The sequence below is a fragment of the Pinus tabuliformis genome, chromosome 8 (assembly GCF_031772625.1).
Source record: "Pinus tabuliformis cultivar Carrire ecotype Pingquan chromosome 8, CPIR1, whole genome shotgun sequence".
NCBI lineage: Eukaryota > Viridiplantae > Streptophyta > Pinopsida > Pinales > Pinaceae > Pinus > Pinus tabuliformis.
In genome coordinates, this window is record NC_142294.1 from 1129962850 (window position 1) to 1129986567 (window position 23718).

The 23718-nt window shown below is 29.6% G+C and overlaps 1 protein-coding gene across 1 annotated transcript; it reads right to left on the reverse strand.

The window, feature by feature from the left end:
- Positions 1-4541: 4541 nt before the first annotated feature.
- On the reverse strand, positions 4542-8344 carry LOC149239322 (WAT1-related protein At5g07050-like). Its single transcript, XM_089367114.1, has 7 exons — positions 8054-8344; positions 7739-7801; positions 7518-7634; positions 5595-5835; positions 5338-5496; positions 5099-5250; positions 4542-5002 (listed from the first exon to the last, which is right to left on the reverse strand). Exons 1-7 carry the CDS (start codon positions 8236-8238, stop codon positions 4813-4815), a joined length of 1107 nt encoding a protein of 368 aa, XP_089223240.1. The 5' UTR covers positions 8239-8344; the 3' UTR covers positions 4542-4812.
- Positions 8345-23718: the final 15374 nt, after the last annotated feature.

A 23718-nucleotide genomic window follows, 5' to 3' on the forward strand; every position in this document is an offset into this window, starting at 1 on the left:
ATCTCATGATTTTTAAACAAAATTCATAAGTTATAAGCTCTATTTTGATGATATCTTCATGTAAGTGTTCTTTCTTCTTGATGAATGAATTCATGGTTACATGTTCATTCTGATCCCCTACCTTTTCATCTTTGCACCACCACAACAAACTATTTTTGTCACTGATCATGCCTACCTTGCCCCATTATATGTATGCAATTGATCATTAGAAACCTTAGCCTAGTCCTAGATCTATGAGCTTCATCCAACAAACCATAAAATCAAACAACATTGAGCTTAATATCTAGCCTAACATCTGACATCCCTCTTTAGTCACTTCATTGGCTATGAAATTGTCAAAAGAGCCCTCTCTGATTTGGTAGGGCTAGCTACCAAGTCTAAAGACTGGTTTGAGGTTATCTCCTTGGCTTCCTTTCTCAGCCTTGGGACACTGAGGAGTGCTAATAGGTTTTTTCTGGAAAGGAATGTGTCTTGTGCAAAAAATAATAGTTAGTGTGGTGTTCATTTTTTAAAAGATTTCCCTCTTCTTGTATGAAGAGATATTGGTAACAATGAAGATTCTTTTAAGTATAATCGTGTTCTTATGGATATAAGTAGAATGTAAATATTTGTTTTTCTCATGATACATGTGACGTAGGGATAAGTAAGGATGCCTTGAAAATATTTATATATTTTACCCTATGCATGTGAGTTATAGATGGATAGACATGTATCATAACCATACATGTGTAAAGATATTTATAGACATGTTCTGGTAGATATGTACTTTTAATTAATGCATGTGAGATGTTGATAAAGAGGCATGTCTCAATATTTGTAAGTGTTTTAATTATGCGCATGAAAAGATGTTTGAGGCATAATTAGTAAAAACTTATTATTTAGCTTTGATAAATATTTTATAATCATAATGTCAAAACTTTTGATGTGGTAATTGTAGGAAATGATTTTGTCTTATGCGAAGGATGAATTATTTTTAATATTATGGAAAATGAAACTAATAGTTGATGCAGATTGAGGGATTGTCAAATGTAATATAATTTACTATAGGAAACAATTGGGTCATAAAGACACAACGTTTGATGAACTGTGGGGTAAATAATATCATGATTAATGTAATAGCTTCTAGCTAGTGATTATTAATTAAAGATGATATTTGTTTGTAATAATTTTAACAATGGTCAAATGATAGACTCCCTTACAACCATTGAGTGAGATGTGAACACTCTGGCCAAACATTTAATAAATAAACATTTGCTAGTTTTTCCCTTTGAGTTTTCCAAGGTATATCAATATCTATCGATGTGTTTTCCTATTATGCTATTCTAATGATGTTGCTTCCTTGCATGACATTGACACTTATATCACCAAATACATGATTAACTAGCCTATTAGGGAGCTTTATTTTAATATTTTGCAACAATGGTTATTACATTATGTGACTTGCTATTCCATTTCCAAATTTACTTTATGTAATTACGATGATTTTATCTAATGATAAGTTAAGGAATATGGAATAAGTGATTCAGAATGTTACATGCTAGTAATTTTCGTAAAAAAATTCTAATCCTATGTCTTTTTACACGAGGTTTATCGGGGATGCTACATTTTTATTTGAATAATATATTGTTAATGGAAACTTTTGATTTATATTTATTTGGTTTATGTACTAGTATAGATTCCTCTAATTTAGCAAACATCAATAGGGCTCAAGTCTCCCAATATGCAAATCTATTTTTCAATGTAAAACTTGAGAATAAGTTTGCACCTAGAGATATTTGATTCATCTCTACTCTTATTAGGTCTCATGTTAAAATTAACCTATGCTAGTTTTGAGCAGTATATTAATAAAATATTTTAACTATAAGAATTATTTTATTTGCACTCCTTATATAGATAGATAGATGACATTGAAATATTTTATCTATCATTCACATTCTCCATACATTAATTACACATTATGATGCCTACATGCATGTTTATTTTGTAATAGGATTTTCAAAATTTTAATCTAATGATCAGTAATTATTAGATGGATGGTAGAGGTTTAAAGTCCATAAAATATTTTAGAATATTTTTAATAATATACAAAAATCAAACAATGAGATTTACTCCCAAAGTACTTGTGCATTTTTTCCTTTTAATTAAATTTGTTAATTAAAAAAAATTGTCATATGAAATGAGTTTTTTTTGGCATGTGATATTGATAAACTCATGGTATTGGAACAAAGTGGGGATGAGTCTACATAGTTAAAAATCTTCTTACATGTTTTCAAAACATAGATATGTTTAACTTAATATTAATTCCTTTTATCATTAATAATAACAATTATTATTTAAAATAAAATTAAAGTTTTGTTAATTCTTATGGTTTTTTTTTTTCAAATTTTAATTAATTTATTTCTCTAATGTAAAATTAATGTGGAAATTTAAGTATTTTACTTGTGGCCTACATTTATTTATTTATTAATGTACTTATTATTTTATTATTTTTAAATGTAACTTTATATGATAATATCTAGTGAGATATAGTGCAATTAAATGTAAAATGAAAATATAACAAAAATTTAATTTAAATTGCTTTATTTTTTTCTATATAAGACTGATATAAAATTATCTTATTCAACATGGTAAGTGAACTTTTTTTTATTTATGGTTAACAATAAATTTTTGTTCTTAGCATGCTTTTGTTTTAAATATTACATATTAATTAATCATAGAATGAACTACCCATCTTATAATTTCAAAAATATTATTTTTACATGCCATATGTCATTTACTTAATATAAATTACATATACACCTTACTAAAAAAATAATATATATTTTTTTAAACTTTCAATTACTTTATCTTTCTATATCAAACTAAAGTTGAAATTTAAATATTTTATATATATATATATATATATATATAATAAATACTATTAGCTAGTGTTATGGATTGAGGACGACCATCAATCACCCTGGTATATTAGGTAAGAGTTAGGTTAATCATGAAACTAAGTAGCTAGATGTTCAAAAGTGCATACTACTGTCCCACTAGAATGAGATTTCGCTGGGTTGGTTTTGCTAGCTTTAAGACACTATAAAAGAGAAAACCAAATATTTCGGCTTGGCAAAGAAGGTGTAAATGTAATTAATATTTATTATTTTTAAATGTAATATTAAAAAAAAAAACATTTTTCTTATTCTAAATTGTAGAAGACATGTAGATAAAGTAAAAAATATTCATGAATAATATTTTTTTATAAATTTTTTAAAATGTGTTACTTATTAATTTAAGTTAATTTTAATTTAAGATTTATTAAATAAATTGGGAATGTAAAGTTTTATTTAAATAAAGAATTTGAAAAAAAATAAATATATGTTAATTTTTAAAAAAAAATTAATAATAATTATTATATTTAGTTTTTCAAATATTATTATATTTAATATAAATTTTATATCTTTATATATAAATAAAAAATATTCTTAATTTTTTTCTTTTAAAATTATATATATATGAGAATAGTTTGAAAAATAAATTATACTTTATATGTATTTTATATCAATATTTTTATATAATTTAAAATTTTATAACACCACCTCAACCTCAATAATATAGATTACTTAATTAATTAATTTTTTGCTTATTAATATAATAAAATAGATAATTATTAATTACACTATATTAAATTTATTAATAATTATTAACAATGTTTTCAAAACATAGATATTGGTTTTGCTAGCTTTAAGACACTATAAAAGAGAAAACCAAATATTTGGGTTTGGCAAAGAAGGTAAATGTAATTATTATTTATTATTTTTAAATGTAATATTACAAAAAAAACATCTCTTTTATTCTAAATTGTAGAGAACATGTAGATAAGGTAAAAAATATTTATAAATAATATTTTTTCATAAATTTTTTAAAATGTGTTATTTATTAATTTAAGTTCATTTCAATTTTAGATTTATTAAATAAATTGGGAATGGAAAGTTTTATTTAAATAAAGAATTTGAAAAAAAAAATTATATGTTAATTTTTTTTAAAAATTAATAATAATTATCATATTTAGTTTTTTAAATATTATTATATTTAATATAAATTTTATATCTTTATATATAAATAAAAAATATTCTTAATTTTTTCTTTTAAAATTATATATATATGAGAATAGTTTGAAAAATAAATTATACTTTATATGTATTTTATATCAATATTTTTATATAATTTAAAATTTTATAACACCACCTCAACCTTAATAATATAGATTAATTAATTAATTAATTTTTTGCTTATTAATATAATAAAAATAGATAATTATTAATTACACTATATTAAATTTATTAATAATTATTAACAATGTAATTTATATAATTAAATTAATCAATTAAAATTTAATTTATTATATAATATAATTGAAACAAATTTTTTAATTTATTATATATTATAATGGAAACAAATACATAATTTTTGCTCGCAAAAATTTTACACCAAAAAGAAATCCATAACAAATTTTACACCAAAAAGAAATCCATACCAATACACCAGTAAGAGAACGGTGATTAAAACAATTATTTAGGCAAATGCGTGTCTGGATTGACACTTTTAAAATACATTCGATAAAAGCGTGGACGCAAAGAAGAAAAACAAAGTAAGGTACCAAACAACTCCGAAAAGGATCGGAAAAGTTGCTGGTTGTAAGTATCTTCCACATGGGACCAGGGGAACAATTCAAACTGTAGGTGCTGTCCTAAACACTGTTAGCCATGATGGTCACATTTTTTGGTACTACTTCTTTAAACTGATCCAAATGGCCCTATTACTGGAATATTAGAGATTAGTTTGAGGCCCAATAGGCAGGAACTGGTTGGGAGGAGCCTCGACATCTTCTACCCTAGTGCCATTTCTGGGGAGCATTGCCTGAGAATTGGAGGGCACTCCAGTTGAGATTCTGCTGTCCTTCATTTTGCCCCACAGAACAGCGTACAGCCCTATTGCGATCATAACTCCTCCCACCACACTGTACATTCCATGGATAAGTCCAGTCAGTTTATCATGAGCGACTGTTTGTAAAATTGATAAATTTGAAGGGCTGAAAAGGAATTCAGAAACGAACCTGCCCAAATAGATGGTTTCAGAGAGAATAACAGATCCCATAACTGCCACAATTATCATCATCAATGGAGTGAATGCTGTGGCAAATACAGGCCCTTTTATGCGCATGCACAATCCTTGAATATAATAGGCCAGTGCAGAGGTCACCACTCCCTGCGCTCATAATGTTATTTTATTAATTTTAATTTTATTCTGGAAATAATGGAAATTTCGACCAGATTTTGATAAAAAAAAACTTACTGCATAGACTGCAGACAATAGATTGATATCCCATCCAACCGCCCATTTGGAAGGCTCACGTACTATGGCTGCGCCGAGGACGGTGGCCTGTAATGTCCCCACAAAACATATTAAGGTGGTAAGGGATAGCTGAGCAGGATATTTCTTGATAACTGCAGCCTGCACATTCAAAAAGGTGGAATATTATTATTTGCTGATTATTATCATGTGTATTTTATTTTCGCAGGGATTGACATGCGAAAGATCTATATGATCACCTGGAGGATAAACAAGCCGGACCAAGCAAGAGTGGCGGCGATTAACAGAAGGGAACCTATTATCCAGTCTTTATTATCAACAGCTTTTTCTGCAGATGTGTGGGAATTATGATGCCGAGACCAAACCATCTTAACAATAGGACCTTTATATAACGTCATCAGCATTGCTCCCGCTACGCACACCATCGTTCCCACTATCTTGGCTTGACTGCGTAGCTCTCTAATATTCACTTTCTCCATTCTACATAAAAGCAGTAAAATTTATATCATTAAGTGCATGGCAAATTTAATTGATTATTATAATAAGTTGGATGTGAATTAATAATTAGTTGGAGTGATAGTTTCACTATTTTTAATTTAGATATATTTTATCTTGGAATAAGTTTATCATTTTGAGTTTGGATTCGTTTAGTTAAAAAAAACTCAAAAAATAGTTTAGAAATTCTGTTAAGATTATAAACAGTGCTACTCTAGGGTTTTTAATGTTGTTGAATCTATTTCCACCATAAAAAGGGTTTTTGATGGTGCTGAATCCATTTCCATCACAAAAAACCATTCAAACACTCCAACTACCTGATTTTTTGAAATTTTTTTGATTCCCCAAAAAACTGGACAGCCCAACTACTTGACTTTTTTTTTTTTTTTGATTTTGGCAAAAACTGCCATCGAGGCTCTAATAAATTTGCCATAGTCTACGTAGCCAGAGGAATTGCCCGGAAAGCTATGGAAATTTCAGTCATATTTAGAGAAAATCCAGCAAGGATTTTTGTAAATCCAAGATATATTTGTTAAACTTCAAAATTTTAAGTGTGCTAGACGTTTTTTTATGGTGCTGAATCCATTTCCACCATCAAAAACACAATTCAAACATTGCCTCTACAATATTTTTTGAAATTTTTTTTTCCCGGATTCTGACCACTTTTGGCCATCCAGGGAATTCCTCTGCCTTGGTAAATGACTCCAATAAATTTTGTTATTTTTTTTTTGATTAATTTTAATATAATAATCTTAAAAAACAAAACATCTCATTTGCTTTTTTTCCAAAACTTAATCAACCACTCCTTATCTAATTAGCCCACATGAACTAATTCTCTCCTTTCTTGCTTTATAGACTTTCTAACATTATATATATATATATATAAAGTTCCCTCTACTTTCTTATATTCACTAGCATATCTATTTGTGTTTAGCTTATTATTGTTGTGAGCATCTTAGGTAAAATAACAATTGTTTTAGAATTCTGAACATGATGAAATTTAGAAGTATATACATACATACACACATACACACACAGATATATATATATATATATATATATATATATATAATCTTTTAAAGTTATGAGAACTCTTTGTTTGTTTGTTAAGTCTATGAAGGCATACATACTCTACCCCTCTCATTTTGAACATGTGATCTCTTAGGAGAAAACACATGCTTTAAAATAAATAAACAAGGGAATGGGAAAACCAATCACCCAAGTTTAAGGAGTTCACTCAATGAACTTTTGACATATCATATAGATTCTTAACATACTAAACAATATCTTTAATTTAACCATATATTAGAAAATACTTCTAAAAATCAAATTATTTCCTAATTTAAAAGACTCCTACTCTAACATTTTAGGTCTCCCTATTTTCATTAAAAAAAATTATACCTTTTTATATTTTCAACTTTGAACTCCATTTTATCAAATACTAAATATATTTCATGATATCATTGATATTTCTAATATAAAGAAACTATCACATGGTACTCAAAAATAGTAAAAACAAATAATATATTAAATTTTATCAAAACCATACTTATCTATTTAATAATCTTATGCACGATATATACGGATAAAAAATCCGTACTCTAGATAAGAAGCTTAGTAAATACGACAGACAGCTATGAATGCCAAAGTTGAAATATTTTCATTACCGGAAGAGGAGAGCCAACACGAAAGTCATAGCCGGGAGAACATTACTCATTGCACAGGCATACGTTGGAGATGTTAATTTCAGAGCCAGATAATAGCAATTCTGGTCGATAACTGGCCTGCAACATTCGTTAAAAAGTATTCAGCCATTAGAATTTCTACCCAACAATTCCATAATAAAATTTGGAAAGAATGGCATGATATTTTGAAAAACAATACATACCCTAACAAACCCAGAACAAAAATTTGCCAGAATATGGAACAAGTGAGCTTGGGTCGTATTTTCCTGCAATGTAATTCAATTATGTAATTTAGTACAGTAGAGTATGTATTAAATTATAGGCTACTATTTTAGTTTGAAAAATCAATTTAAATTTTGAATTTATGTTGATTACTGATTCTTGATAATCAGATGAGCATGAACGTTTGCCCACGGCCATCTGATTATCAAATATTAAGAGAATCAACATAAAAATGCCCAACATAAGAGAAATGGGCTTGCTGGAACAAATTGCAGAGTCATCTATGAATGCAATACCTTTCTAGGAAGAAGGCGAAAGGAGCAAGCACAATTGTAGCGCTGGCATGCCTGTACACTACAAGAACAAAATGGCTCATCCCTCCGGAGAGAGACATCTTACTGATAACATTCATGCCCGCATATCCAAACTGCAGGGATATCATTGCTATATAGGGTTTTGCTTTCTCAATTAGCTTCCCCATTGATAATCAAGTAAATGAAATCAATACAAAGCTCTACAGGTGGGGAATGATTGCAGAGAGAGGACCAGAGCTTCTCCTCCCAAGTAATCAACTTTGAAGACACCCACCAATGTTGCATAATTGAGAATGGCAGCCATGTGTATATATATAGATTGGATAAAGAAATGAAGCCTAGGTTAGAATCTGTAAATCCACATTGTTGGTTTAACGTACTCCACTTGTTTTCTGAATCCTACTTTCCACAAAGATGGCACACATGGCTAACTGTCCTGTACCTACCATGCTTGATGTCCTGGCGTTGGAGGGGACAGATCGGGCGAGCACCATTATTAATCATAATAATAAAGCATGGATAATCGCAATTTCTTATCAAGGAAACAAATTAAACGCTGTGCACGCTTTCGGTACGCAAGTGTTAGGGACGCGGCGGGCATGATTGAATCGATATGACAGGAAGAAACAGATCAAGTCGATACGAAGGAACAGATCTCATAGTGGCGTCCGCTGGAAGATGGAAGAGGCAGAAGAGTAGTAATGTCCAATGCCCCGGACATGGAATCTCATTCCAAAAGCTCAGGGGATCCTATTCCCCAAAGCTTGTGTATTTCCTGTGAACACCACATGCAACTGAGTAGGTTACGTCCCATCCTTGTTTCTTTAAACATTACATACGTATAAAGCACAAAATATACTTGGTGCAAATTGTCTCACAAATATGGCCTTGGTTTACACACCTTGAGGGTCCAGTTGTTCTTAGGAATCAAAGTGGGCAAAGTGTAATCCAAAGAGAGCAACACTTCGGAGTACCTTAGAGCTATGCAGGGCTATTTCATGCCTTGTCAAATTATGACATTCCCCTAGGTGACGTGTAATAATAACGTATCTCCATAGAATGGAAAAAAAAGAAGTGGGAAATATTCTCTAATATAAAATGGAAAAAAACAAAAGAGATGAGCATTGATTCATATTCATTTTAATTTGATATCCTTCACACTTCAAACCATTTGTATTTTTGGATTTTTTTTAGGTTGTGAATATAGGTTAGTTTGGATGGTTTTTTTTCTCTTTTTTCTTGATGTAATGAGATTCTAGTTACAAATGACAAATTTATAAAAATATTGGTGAAATTCTTCAAATATTTTTGTCATATGGATTTGAAATAGATGTTTTTGTTTTTTCTTGATGTATTTTTTTGATAATAATTTATTAAATTGTCTTCTAAAAATTTCTAAAAAGAGAAAATGGATAATTAACGTTCAGTAAAGATGATACCATCATTTTTATTAATATTTTATTAATTTAAAAATTATAATTATATATATATATCTATATATATATATATATATATATATTAAAAATGAGGTAAGAGCTTTAAATAAAATAAAAATGACTTGCTTGAATTTAGTTTTGGTAGTTGGGTAAAATTAGAGTGGTCTTTAGTTAAAGATTTAGGTCGTTGTCATGTTTTTGTAGGTGAATGGAGCTCTTTTATGTTGAGTTTGGGAAACATTGGTACCTTAATTAACCATGATGAAGAATGCATCATTAAATAGTCTAAGAATAAACAAAGTAAAATTATGATAATTATATTTAGATATGATGCATTGATTCAAGAGAGTCCTCTAGCACAAATTAGTATGGAAGGGACAAGGCCCCCTTAAATGCAGGTTGTTCTTTTAGGATGGGTAGGTCCTAGATTTTGTGTTCTATGTTGGATGAATGAGGAGTCTATTGTTCATTTATTTATTCATTGTCCTTCTTAATTTCTATTTAAAAGATAATTTTCTCTAGTTTTAACCTTATGCTTGGTGGAATGGAAGCTTGGTTGAAGAGTGTCTCTATATTTGGAATCAAAGTTTTATTTCTTCTTGCCTTAAATTATTTTGGATATTTATATTGTGGGGAATTTGACCAGGGAAAAACCATTGTGTGTTTAAAGGCTTTGTGGTTTTCTATGAAGTTATTGCAGATAATGCAAGATAATCTTATCTTGAGCAAGTGAAACCAATAAAAGGGAAGAAGATTAGCCTTATCATAGATGTGGAGCTATTGACTCGTATAGTATAGAGATTCCTTGATGGAGCTAGTTTTGTGGTGCGGATATAGTCATTTTCTTCTCCTAGAATATGATGATTAAATGCAAACTAGGTATTAGCCAAGGCACAAATTTTACAACTGAACTCCTTGCTATGTAGTGTGCCATGAGGCCACAAAGGTCATATTCCATTCAATACAATAATATTTATTATTATTTTTTTAATTTAAAAAATAAAAAATAATATATATATAATTTTAAAATGAGGTAAGGGTTTTAAATAAAAAATGAATTATAGTTTTAAAATAAGGTAAGGGGTTTAAATAAATAAAAATGAGTTTCTTGAGTTTAGTTTGGATTGTTGGGCCTTTCAGTTCAAGATTTAGGCCTTTTTCATGTTTTTACAAGTGAATGGAGCTCTTTTATATTGAGTTGGGAAAAGTTGGTACTGTAAATAACCTCAAGGAGGAACAAATCATCAAATGGTCTAGGAATAAACATAGTAGAATTATGATAATTAGATTTAGATATGATGCATTGATTCAATAGAGTCCTCTAGCATAGATTAGTATGGAAGGCACAAGGCCCCCCTTAGTTCCTTTGGTTATTGTTGGAAGGAAAAATATTGAATTGGGTTATTCTTGATGAGCAAATACGGGTAGGTCCTAGATTTTGTGTTCTATGTTGGATGAATGAAGAGTTGGTTGTTCATTTATTTATTCGTTTTCCTTCTTAATTTTTGTTTAGAAGACAATTTTCTCTTGTTTTAACCTTGTTGCTTGGTGTAATGAAAGCTTGGTTGAACAATGTCTCTATACTTGGAATCAAAGTTTTATTTCTCTTTCCCTTAAATTCTTTTCGATATTTATATTGTGGGGAATTTGGCTAGGGAAAAATCGTTGTTTGTTTGAAGACATTGTGGTTTTCTCTTAAGTTATTGCACATAATGCAAGATCATCTTATCTTGAGCAAGTGAAACCATTGAAAGGAAAGATGATTAGCCTGATCATAAATGTGGAGCTTTTGAATGGTATATTATAGAGATTCTTTGATGGAGCCAGTCAAAGGTATTTTTTGTTGCGGGTATAGTAATTTTCTTCTCTTAGAATATGATGATTAAATGCAAACTATAGAATATGATGATTAAATGCAAACTATAGAATATGATGATTAAGTGCAAACTATGTATTGGTTAAGACACAAATTTTACAACTAAACTCCTTGCGATGTGGTATGCCATGAGAATTTCCTTTTGAAAGAAGATAAAAAAATTCAAATTGTATGGGAATTCAAAAGTTATTTTGGATTGGTTCAATCGAAGAGATGACTTAAGTGTCCTCATTTAGAATCATGGCAAAGGAAAATCCACTAGCTACACGAGAAATACGATGATGTGCAAGTTATTCATACATTGAGGGAAAATAATGCCCTCATAAACATGTTATTCAAGGAATTTTTGGTATTAGATGTTGGGTTAGTTTCTATCTCAAAGGTATCTAATGGTAATGTGTTTTCTATTATGTCTTTTAATCTATTTAATCGTATTCAAATAAGATTTAGTTAAAATTTAAGATATGTTTGAGTTATAAGATATATCTATAATTTTATTTTTTAAGTTATCAAATGTGTTGTTATGTATCCAAAGGATTGTACTTTTTGATTTCCTATGAAATATCAAAAGTATGTTTTTTCATTAAAAAGGGTTGGGCATAATACTTGTTATCCATCCACTTAGGTTCAAGTCTTTTATGTTGACATGTTTACGATAGGGAATTGAGTAACTATGTTGTGGTCTCGAGTGATTCTATACTAAGGGCTCACTTAGTACCATGAACCTCTCTCTTGCCTTTGGGTTGAAAGGGGCTTTCTTCCGTGGGTGGTACCCAATGTATAACATTTGTTGTCAATTATGTTTCGCTTGGGTGGTTGGGAAGAATAGTTATTATCCTCCCCACCGAGGTTCAGGTCTCATTTGTTGATACGTTTTCACTTTAGAATAGAATAATTATGTTGAGCTCTTAAGTGAGTCTATACTAATGGCTAGCCTAGTGCCAAATAACTCTCTCTTACCTTTGACGTAAGAGGAGGGACAATTTTCTTCCTCGAGTGGCACCTAATGCTCAAATATTTTTTCAATTACGTTCATCTTAGGTGGTCGGGTGAAATGACTAGTATCCTCCTCGCCCACATTCAAATCTACCCTATTGACATAATGAGCTATAATTCCTTGATCAGTACTGTTATATTGGCTTTAACCCTTATAAACTCTTAAATGAGTATAATCTACCAACGACAATCTCACTCTAACCTTATGGTTAAGAAAGAAGCTTATTTATGTACTTGAATAAAATAAAATAAAAATAAGAATTCTCTTAAGAAAATAAAATAAAAATAAAAAATAAATAATTCTTTACACTACGAAGAATTATGTTTATTTAAAAAACACAAAAATTACAAAATATATTTTGGTGGGATATTCGCCGATTATGATTATGATTATGGTTATGATTATGATTATGATTATAATTATAATTATGCATTATTACACAAAACTCAAGCCACTTTGAACTTAAAACTAACCATGGTAGGATATGGAAGGATTAAAATGAATGGAGCCGACAATTGGACTAGTCGGTCATCCCTTGAATGCCATCCACATGTAGGGATCTATTAGGTGAGTCATGGAAAAGATTAGAGTGATGTAGATCTTTCCTAAATGTGGTTTTATTGATCCTATTACTAGGCCTCTATGCATAGTTTACAAGTCCCTTATGATATAAGGATTTCCTTCTAATTGAGGTGGTCATGGTAGGCCACGAATTCATGGAATTTGGTAGAGGTGAACTTAGGAGTCATCTAGATCAAGCATTGGAAGAAGAGTGCAAGTTTGAGTGCAAGTTTTTAAGATAGGTAAAATTTCGTTCTCAAAGTGCAAGTTCTTAAGATAGGTGGAATTTCATTCTCAATGCAAACTACCAACCAATGCCACAATAATACGTGTATGTTGTATGAAATTACAAAGGTGATGATATGGGGTGTGAGGGACATATTTTTGAAGTGTAAGGAGTGTTTGCTATTTCGAATCTTAAATGGGACAGATGAAGGAAGAAGTTGACACATAAGTTTGAAGCTCAATTCTAAGTCTAGAACATGCTCAAAGAATCTACTCATTGGTAAGAACATAAGGGTAAGAAAAAACATCTACTTATTCGTAAGAACATAAGGGTAAGAAAAAGAAAATTGTAAATTTCATGATAAACTCCACCAAAATGTATGCAATTTTGAAATAAAAATATAATAATATGTTAGACGTGATTTCAAAGTTAGTGAACGGATTTCATATTAGACATGACTTCAAAGTTAGTGGATTTCAACTTCTTAAAGCCGCTGTGAGTCATTAGGGAAAAAATATAACAAGGAAATGAAGGAAGACCATCATAAAATAACCTCTAAATTAATACGAGACAAGAGACTCTGAGAATTCAGTTAAACACTATTTTTTAACATATAAATTATAAATTTATAAGGAAATTTTATTACTAATCCACTTTGTTACGAGGTATATTAATGAAATCCACAGATTTACATCCACGAAAGTATTATATAAGAATTCTAGGAAAGTATCACTATATAAGAATTTTAGAACAATTTTGAGTTTATTTTTTTACACTTCATAACAGATTTGTTGAATTCTTTTGTATTAATTTATTTTTAATATAAGTATTTTTATTTCGAATGGTTATTCGAATATAAATTTTTTCCATTTGTGTTTAAGAGTAGGTTGGGAAATCAAGATACTATATTCTTAATAGACAAGTTGACAGGGGATTGGATTTGAGATGTGCGGAATTCAATTAGAGCTAGAACAATCTCTTACATGCATACTATTAATATTTATTAGCATATCAAAACCCTAATGGGTAGGACCTTAAGAGACATAGCTAATGCATAATAAGATTTGGTCATCTGGATGGAAGAATTAATGGACAAAGCTAACAGGCTTAACAGTAGGGTCACATTCCTTGCCAAGAAACTATGAAATCATGAATTTTCCTCCTATGATAATGACACTCAACCTCAAGCTTTCATTGAATTTTCCTCTTATGACAATAAAAATAAACCACAACCACTAGTTCAGGTGGTACTCCTACAAAATGAGGTCTCGGTGAGCGAGTCACTTCAAGAATTATTTTTTTAATGATAATTTTATCAACATTTATATTAGTTTAGACCTTGATTTCTCTACTAGATATAGTTTTATTTTGACAATATATGAAATAGAAAACAAAATTACTAATCTTAAAATTATTGGTCTAGTTTCCGAAATGACAAACTAGCAGCAGATAATAATTATTTATATCATGGTTTTGGAAGGTAATATAAATAGTCTACCCTTAGAAAAAAATCATTTATGTTTATCACTTACATGTAAATGTTATAAATTTTTTTAAATTAATTTTATTAATTAGAACAAGAATTTTCGGAGAATCAATAACTTCAAAATATAGGCTATGACTATTACACCAGATACAACAATTTCGTAAATGCCACAAATCGGCCAATTGCAACATGTTCTCTAAGACTTGAACCCACTTGGTTGGGGAATTGTTCACCAAACTACTTGAGCTAATATCCTTTAACTTTTGAAAATGATTATTAATAAAAATATTTTTTTCCATGATAGTAATAAAAATTATTTATTAATATAAAAATATAATTTAAATTATTATTAATCTTTAAATTTTTTGAGTAATAATATTAAATATTGCATTCTAAATATTTGTTGTAAGAATAACATTCTTACTATTTTAACTTATCAAAACTATATAAATTTAGAAAACAAATCCCTTAATATTTTCAAGCATAAAAATAAAATTATAAAAAAAATTAAGTATTTCCTTACCTTGGAAAATAAATCCCCAAATAAAAGTCAATTTAAATACACAAACAAATAATAACTAAATTATATGCTTTAATAAAAATAATAATTATTATGTTTAACTCCCGAAGGCCAATTATTCTACAAGCAATAGGGACACTTTGAGATAGTGGTTGAACATGTGGTTGCATCCAAAGAGATTATATTAATTGTCTCATGAGTTGTGCGCACATAAGTGGGTGAAATTCAAACCTCATATCCTTCTTTATTTTTACACCCTAAATTGTATGACAAGGATTTAAGATTCCTCGAGGAACAAACATTCACCATCTTCATCCATTCCATACCTTGAGGGAACACTTGGTAGGAGTTTGATCCATCTATAGCATGAACAATTATGCTTATGGTTGGCTACATTATGTTATGTCATCTCATCATGGCACCTATAGTTATGGGTAAGTTTTGCAAAAGAGAAATGAAGGACATATCACTAATTGAGTGGTTAAAATGGAATTGAAAGCTGGTGTTGGGATATCTTTTTTATTCTAATATGTTGTTTGTGGTTGATGCATTTTCATTTTCATTTCAAAGAGTGATTATGAAAAAATCCTTGCTATTCCCTAGAATTAGGGGTCATCGAGGCTTCCCCTAAAACCTTGATCTATTGATTTTAATTCGATTATGGAGCCAATGTTAACCCAAGAATTTTGGGTTATTCTTCCTAGTCTCCCCATTACTTTCTAGGAAGAGGAGATACTAATAGAAATGAGGGATAAGATTAGGAGTTTCCTCCATATAGAGCCGAACTGGCCTATGTAAAAAGGATTGCTAGTGGTTAAGGATACAGGTTAAAGTGGATGTTCATGAGTGTTTAATGGGTTAAATCAAGCTCTTTTAAGGGTCCTCTTCTTAGACTAAGAAAACTAACTATTGGCATCTTCCCTTTCCTTGTCATGTTCGTCATGAGATTGGATATTTGCAAGATTAGTGAAACAAAATATGTCCATTGATTAGGGGATTTAAAAGGTGTGGATAAGAAAAATGTATTAAAAGTCTAGAAGTAGAGGTGTAGTTGAAACCCCCACTCACCAGGGAAGTACTGTTGGATTTCTATGTTATTTGGAGCTCCCTAATCAATAGGCCAATCTCATAGGGTAAGATGCTTCCTTACCATTATCAATTGGTAAGGAATTTTCATCCAAGCCCTCTCATCACATTGATTCCCCTTGGCATGCTAATTCTGATATTGGTTCACATTTTGATTCTTTGGATTGATTGGAAGATTCCCCCTTGCTTAGTGGTTCATTTGATTCTCCTCCTTCCCTCTTTCCCATGTATCTCCATTGAATAAGCACTTTGGTCTTCGTGATGACCTCACTTCCTCAAAATCCCATATAATGGATGAGGTTACTATCCTTTCAGTAAAATCCATGTTAGTAGATCTCCCACTGGGATGCACTAAGGCTATGTGATAGGCTTAGAGATGATTCCTCATTGCAAGGAGGCTTAGATTTGAACTTGGTACTCTCAAACCTTTTCATGTGTAAATATTACATTTTAAAAGATGAATTAAATTTGTAATTGGTATCTAAAAGGGTAATCAATTAGTTATTTCTAGGGTCCTTAGAGTAGACATGGCCCTTAAATCTATGCATCCATGAGTATCATTTTCTATAATGTAATAGGGGTGAGGGGTGCCCATAAAATACTAGCCCTAAAGCATCTCAGTAAATATCACAATCTAGATGTCATTCTTATTTAAGAAACCATGGTTGTTGGAGGTTGCACTGGAGTGGATTTTGGGGCCTAGTCAAAGAATTGGTCCTTCTTTATGCTAGATGCAAAAGGTATATTTAGAGGTTTGGTTACTAGTTGGAGTCCGTCTCTAAAATCACTCTCTTATGTGGCTCACAAATTGATAATTTTGGTCTATTTGGAAGTAAAGGAACCTGGTATAGAAGTTTTAGTTCTCAATTTATATGCCCTTTACTAGGAAAGTATCGCATTTTGGTAGAGCCTAGCTAGCTCTAGAGCTATGTATAGCCCTAGTCACATCCTAGGGGGAAACTTGAATTTCACCCTTCCTTGGAGGGAGGTTTGGCGGTCAAATCCATGATTCAATCTCTTATGTGATTTTCTCTCGACACTTTCTAAAAATTATTTGTTGATGGATCCCAATCTTGTCCAAATATCTCCAACTTGGTGCAACTTTAAAGTAAATGAGGAAGTAGTCTCAAATAGGTTGGATCAATTCTTAGTTTTGATTAGGCTTGTAAATTATCTATTCTCCACCTAGTCATGATTTTATTTTAGAGGTATTTCTGATCACCTCCCCATCATCCATCAAATGGTTTTGGAAAAACAGAATCCTTATTTTCCATTTAAATAAAATCTCTCTTGATTACAAGAAGAATACTTTAAGAAACTAGTTAAATATTAAATGATTTAATTTGATTCCTCCCCTTCTATCTCTTAAATGGATGAATTTGTGAATAACATTTTTGGGTTGAAGGTTTCCACAAAAGACTGGGTTCTCTATTCTAGAGAAAAAAAGAAGGTGTAATTAAAGGCCATTAAACAAGGTCCAAAATCTCTTTTTGATTCAAATCTAAGTGATATTTTCTTGAAAGAAATCTAGTTATAATCTGCTCCTTGGAGATGGAAAGACAACCACTATTAGAAAAGGATTAAATTGAATGGAGACGAAAAAGAAGATAAATACAAATAAAGGAGAGAGGCAACAACACAATTTTTTTCCAATAGTTTTCCTCTTTTAGGAGAAATTTAAATTCTATTTGGAAAATCCAAAAAGAAGATGAAATTTCGGAGTGTTATTTGAATAGCAAGGATATTGAAGAAGTAATTTTGAATCTTTATTCAAATACCTTATAGGCTTTCCCATTTGAAAGTTTTTAATGGTGATATAAAAACCCCCTGGTGATTACAGAAGAAATGAACCAAACATTGGAGGAAGAGTTTTTATAAAATGAGGTAAACTAAACCATTTTATCCATGAAAAATGGAAAATTTTTAGGCTTGGTTGTCCTTACTATAGAATTTTACGTGGATTTTTATGATTTCCTCGAAGATGACATCCCATAGGAGGTATGGGAATCTTAACAGTCCAAGAGGGTGTTGGGAGATTTCAACTTAGCCTTTATCACCCCCATTCATAAAAGGAAATATGGAGTCTCTTTTTCTCAATGGAGACCTATATCTTGTTGTAACATAACTTACAAGATCATATTAAAGATCATTTCTCAATGAATTAAGCTAATATTCGATGATATTATCTCCGAAGAGAATCTTTTCTTTTTACATGGTAGGTATATTCATGATGTGGTTTGTTCAACGTAGGAGGTAATAATTTCAATTGAATACTTTAATAGTCTAGTTGATACCTCTCAAACTAGATCTATCAAAGACATATGATCAGGTAAGAAAGACTTTCTTACGACTAGTATTACTAAAGATAAGAACATTGCTCCCTTTTATTAATTGGATTATGTGATGTTTACAATATGATTCCTTTATGATCCTAATAAATGGATCCCCTTCACCCTTCTTTAAGTCTTCCTATGGGTTATGCTAGGATTTTCACTCTCTTCCTTCTAATTCCTACTAGTAGTAAAGGCCATTGAAAGATTAATTTTGGAGGAAAATTCTAGGGGTTTCTTTAAAGGTATGACGGTGTCTAAAAATTGGCTTCTCTCTCATCTTCTTTTAATGGATTAAATATTAGTTTTATTTGTGGGATGTTTGAGTGATCTTTTAGTTTTAAAATCCTTATTGGATATTTTTTTCTCAACAACAAGAATGCAATTAAATAAAGAAATATATTTATTTATTTCAAATGGTTTTATTGAGCATATCTTTGTACAAGTGGATCGTTTATTTGTTTTCTAGTATAAGCCTTTGGAGGAGGGATTCAAATATCTAGGTTTCTTTCTCAATACAAATAGCTACAAGTATGTGGAATGGTTATGGTTCTACAAATGAAACAATAATTTCCTTTTGGGTTAATCACCTCTTATCTAGAGTAGGTACAATGGCCCTCCTAAAATCAATTTTGGAAATTATTCATATATATTAGATGCAAACTCTTCAAATTCCCAAAGGTATATTATATAAAATTTGTAGGATTAGATTTCACTACTTATGGTCTAGTGCTATATAGGTTGGAGGACTTCCTTTAAGGAAGTGGTATAAGGCTGCACTGTAGAAATGAATAGGGGGTCAGGTAGTAAACCATATCTTCCATTTTAGCAAAGACTTGGTTTCCTACTATATTTGGTGTCTTGTTCACAATACATCCCTTTTGGGAAAGGTTATGAAATCCAAGAATCTTCAATCCATGTCATTTGAGGAGTGGTTCAAGCACCCTTGAAAAGGCTAAAATGTATTGAAATATCTCATCCAGGTGTTTCCACTAATCAAACCATGGATAACCTGGTGTATTGGGAATGGGTTGGAGGTAAAATTAGGGATGGATCTAGGCTAAATGCTAAAAACAACTTTTTCCTATCAAACCCCAATGTTATTAAATTGCATCAAGTTGGATTGTTCTTCCTTGTTGATGTAAAGTCTCAATCTCCCCAATTGTGGGGGAAAGCACAATGTAAATGCTATACTAGTATATGCCTATTTTGATTGAAAGAAGCTAAATAGGATTCTTACATAAGTATGATTGTCTAAAATTTTATAATATTGGAAGCTGATATAGAAGATGAAATGGTATGGTCAAAGAATCCAAGAAATAGAGAGTTCACAAGTAATATTTCATATCCTTCTTATGTGGAATCCCTAATTTTAGGTCATACAAAATGGTAGTGGATCTCTTTGTGGAAGCTTCACATTCCAACTAAAAGAGAAATATCTCTATTGATTGCACTAAACAACAAACTTCTTATGTGGGACAATGGATTAGAAAGGGGTTGGGTTGGTCCAAATAAACACCTTCTTTGAAAAGAATCTGAGGAACATATTTCTCATATTTTAATTTTTTTATCCATATACAGTGTAGATATGTGAAAAGGTGGTGGAAAATCCCAATACAAAATCTAGTTGGTCTTAACCTGAGGTAGAAAAATGAATCAAAACTCTGGGAAGAGGATAAAACAATTGCCCAATTTGAAGGCTCTATATGCATATTAGTTTATTGAATATAGTTGGAAAGGATATATAGTGTTTTCAAAACAAGTTATGGACCATTAGAAGTTATAATGGGATCAAACATCAAGCTCTGTAATGAATATAGAGTTTATATAAAATAGAGGAAGAGAAGAACTTCGATAATGATTTCATTGACTCTTTCCATTCCATGGGGATTCTTCGATGGAACATATCAAGGTCACCCATTAGTATGTGGTATTAACAATATTGTACACCTTAATTATTCTTAGTTCATGCATGTTATATGTGCTCCTAGGTGATGTTTAAACATTAGAGAAAAAATTATAGCTTTACAAACACTTATAGTTATTTCCTCTATGAAAAATTGCAAGAAGCTACAAGTGATATGGGACCCCAAACACATAATTGACTAGACAAACAACAAAGCTATAGTAGATAAAATTTTCTTGTAGCCCATTCCTTAGGAAGTAAAGGAGGTGACGCTCTCTTTCAAATTGATATATTTTTCATATCTACTTAGAGAACTCAACTCAGAAGTTAATGCTCTCAAAATAGTCTCTATGAATCCTTAAATGTCACATACTTTATGGATGGAGAACATGAATCTATAGGTTTTCATTTATGATCGTATCCCATGCCTATGAATGTTTTTTTAGGTGTATTTCACACTCATAATTGGAATGTCATTTACATATTATATGAACAATTTCTATACAGGAAGTAAAATCCTACACACATTGGACGACATAAAGGAAGAGAGATGTTAAAAAATACTAAAGTTTGTTCGATGTTATTTTTGTTTCAAAAGATGGGAAAAATTACCAAGATCGATCATTTCCCAAAAAATAACATGTATATTCATCGCTTATTAACATAAAATATTTCTTATGAATTTTTTTAATAATGTAGATGTAAAGATAAATGAATAGAAAGTATCATAAAATTTTACCCTAAAAATGAAATATAATGATGATGATAATGATTAACCTATATTGATAACAAATTTGGTCTATCAAACTTAAAAATGGAAACAAATTACTTAACATTTTTTATAATTCATTTATGTACTAAAAAAGAATTAAGAGAAGTGATCCAAGATCATGATACTCTCTTAGAATTAGAAGATTAAGAAAGTTGGTAATCTAATATCATGATACTTTAGTAAAATTATAAGAATAGGAAGGTTGGTAATGTTACATATCTTTAGAAATTGAGATCTAATATGGATATATGTTAGAAATTTCAAGAGAGTGATTTTTCTTTTTATTTTTAAGCTTCTTAATGTTACAAATATGGCATTCTAGTTTCATTATGGAGCTACTGAGAATTTTTCATTATTTTATCCATATTAATTTTCTTCTTTACACTGTAAACTAGCACAACCATACAAATTAAATGGTTGGTAATTTCCTATAGGCATCAATGCATGATTATTACACTCATAGGTATGTTTTTTTTGGAATAAGACGTCCATAATTTTACTTTAATTATTAATAATAATTATTACATGGATAGCATAGATTTAACCTCCATGGAATATTCTAAAATATTCATAGTAGTATACACAAATCAATGGTTGATATTTATCTCCGAAGTAATTATGGTATTCTCTCATTTTAATTAATTTGATTAATTAAAAAAAATATATGAAAAAGTGTCATATGAAGTGAGTTATGATATTTTGGCTATGTGGTACTACTAAGCCATGGTATAGTAACAAAACCTATTTACAAATTAAGAATATCCATTGTGAAGTGGAGGTAAATCTCCATGGTTAAGAATCTTATTCCATGTTTTTCTAAATGTATATATGTTTAACTTATATATTAATGCTTTTTATTATTTATTCATAATGATAATAATAATTTAAAATAATGTTATAATATAGTGAAATCTTATTTATTTTTAATAATTTTAACCTGAGATGTATTATGTAGTAAGTGTTAGTAAGTGTTTTGATGCTTGTTATAGATTGATGCTTATCAACATTTACCATCCATTTAATTTATATAGTTGTGCTAATTATTATCAATTATTAAAAAAACCAAAGCATGAGTTAAAACATATATATGTTTTAAAAGACATGTAACAATTTCTAACCATGGAGATTCACCTCCACTTTACCTTGGAAATTCTTAACTTGTAAATAGCTATTGTTACAGTACCATGGCCCAATAACATGATCTATCAATATCACATACCCAATTTGACATGTGTTGATATGACATCTTCTTTAATTAACTTGAGATAAATTAATTAAAAAAACATAATTAATTTTGAAATAAATTTTAACCCTAAATCTATAAATACTAATATGAAATATGTTAAACATCTACCATCCACCTCTATTACTAATACTTAAATTAAAATTATAAAAACTTATTTTAAAACAACCTCAGCTATTAGATAATAAAAACCAAATAACATCCCCAAAAGATAACTCAATTAATCGAATTGCTATTATTCAATACCTAAACTATCAAGAATTCATGAAGTCAACCAAATACTTTTAATCTTAATTCCTTCTTTTTATTATTATTTTGTTTTAGAATATCACAACTTATATCTTGATTAACAAGGTCAGATATTCCTCGGTCATTGGTTCCTCGACTTCGTTAGCAAGAATGAATATATGCCTCTTATGGATTTAGAACAAAGTATGTTCATTTGGTTTTTGAGATGCAACTCGTTTACAAATCAATAAAATACTTTTACCCGCCCTAGCCAGCTTAGGGAGGAATTAATTTAATAAAAAAATTTAACTTAATTTAGCAAAAAAAATTTCAAAACAAATAAAATAAGAAATAAAATAAAATAAAATTATTTGTATTTTTATAATTTATAAATGTTATAGTTTAATTATTTTATTTAAAAATTATATTATATTATTATCAATTATAAAAATTAATTTTAATATTTTTAATTATTTTTCATTATACTAAAATATTTCTTTTATATAAAGACATTTACCAAATTTACAGTGATTTTTTCATAAACAATGTCCCAAATATGATCTTATAGTCACCGTTTCGTAATCAAGTTCCCACACATATGATGTAATATCTTATGATCCAATTTTATCACTCACTAATGACTAATAAGAATTATATCTTAATAAATTAAATACCTTATTAAAAAAAATATAGTACTTCTAAAAAGTAAGAAGAAAAATGTAAAATAAATGATTAAAGAGGAATAGAAAATATATTTTTACTTGTATGTAAATTAAATCTAAATCAATTCATGAAGATGTTTATAATTATTAATTGTTAAAAAAAATAACAAATCTCAATTATAAAAGAGTAAAGGGACATTTCTTTTAAATAAATAAAGAATAAGTTATATTATAGATATTTTTAAGTAATTGATAACCTATATACTTTCAATTAGGTAGCTTTTTACATCAATAACTAGTTCATGAAATTTGGTATTA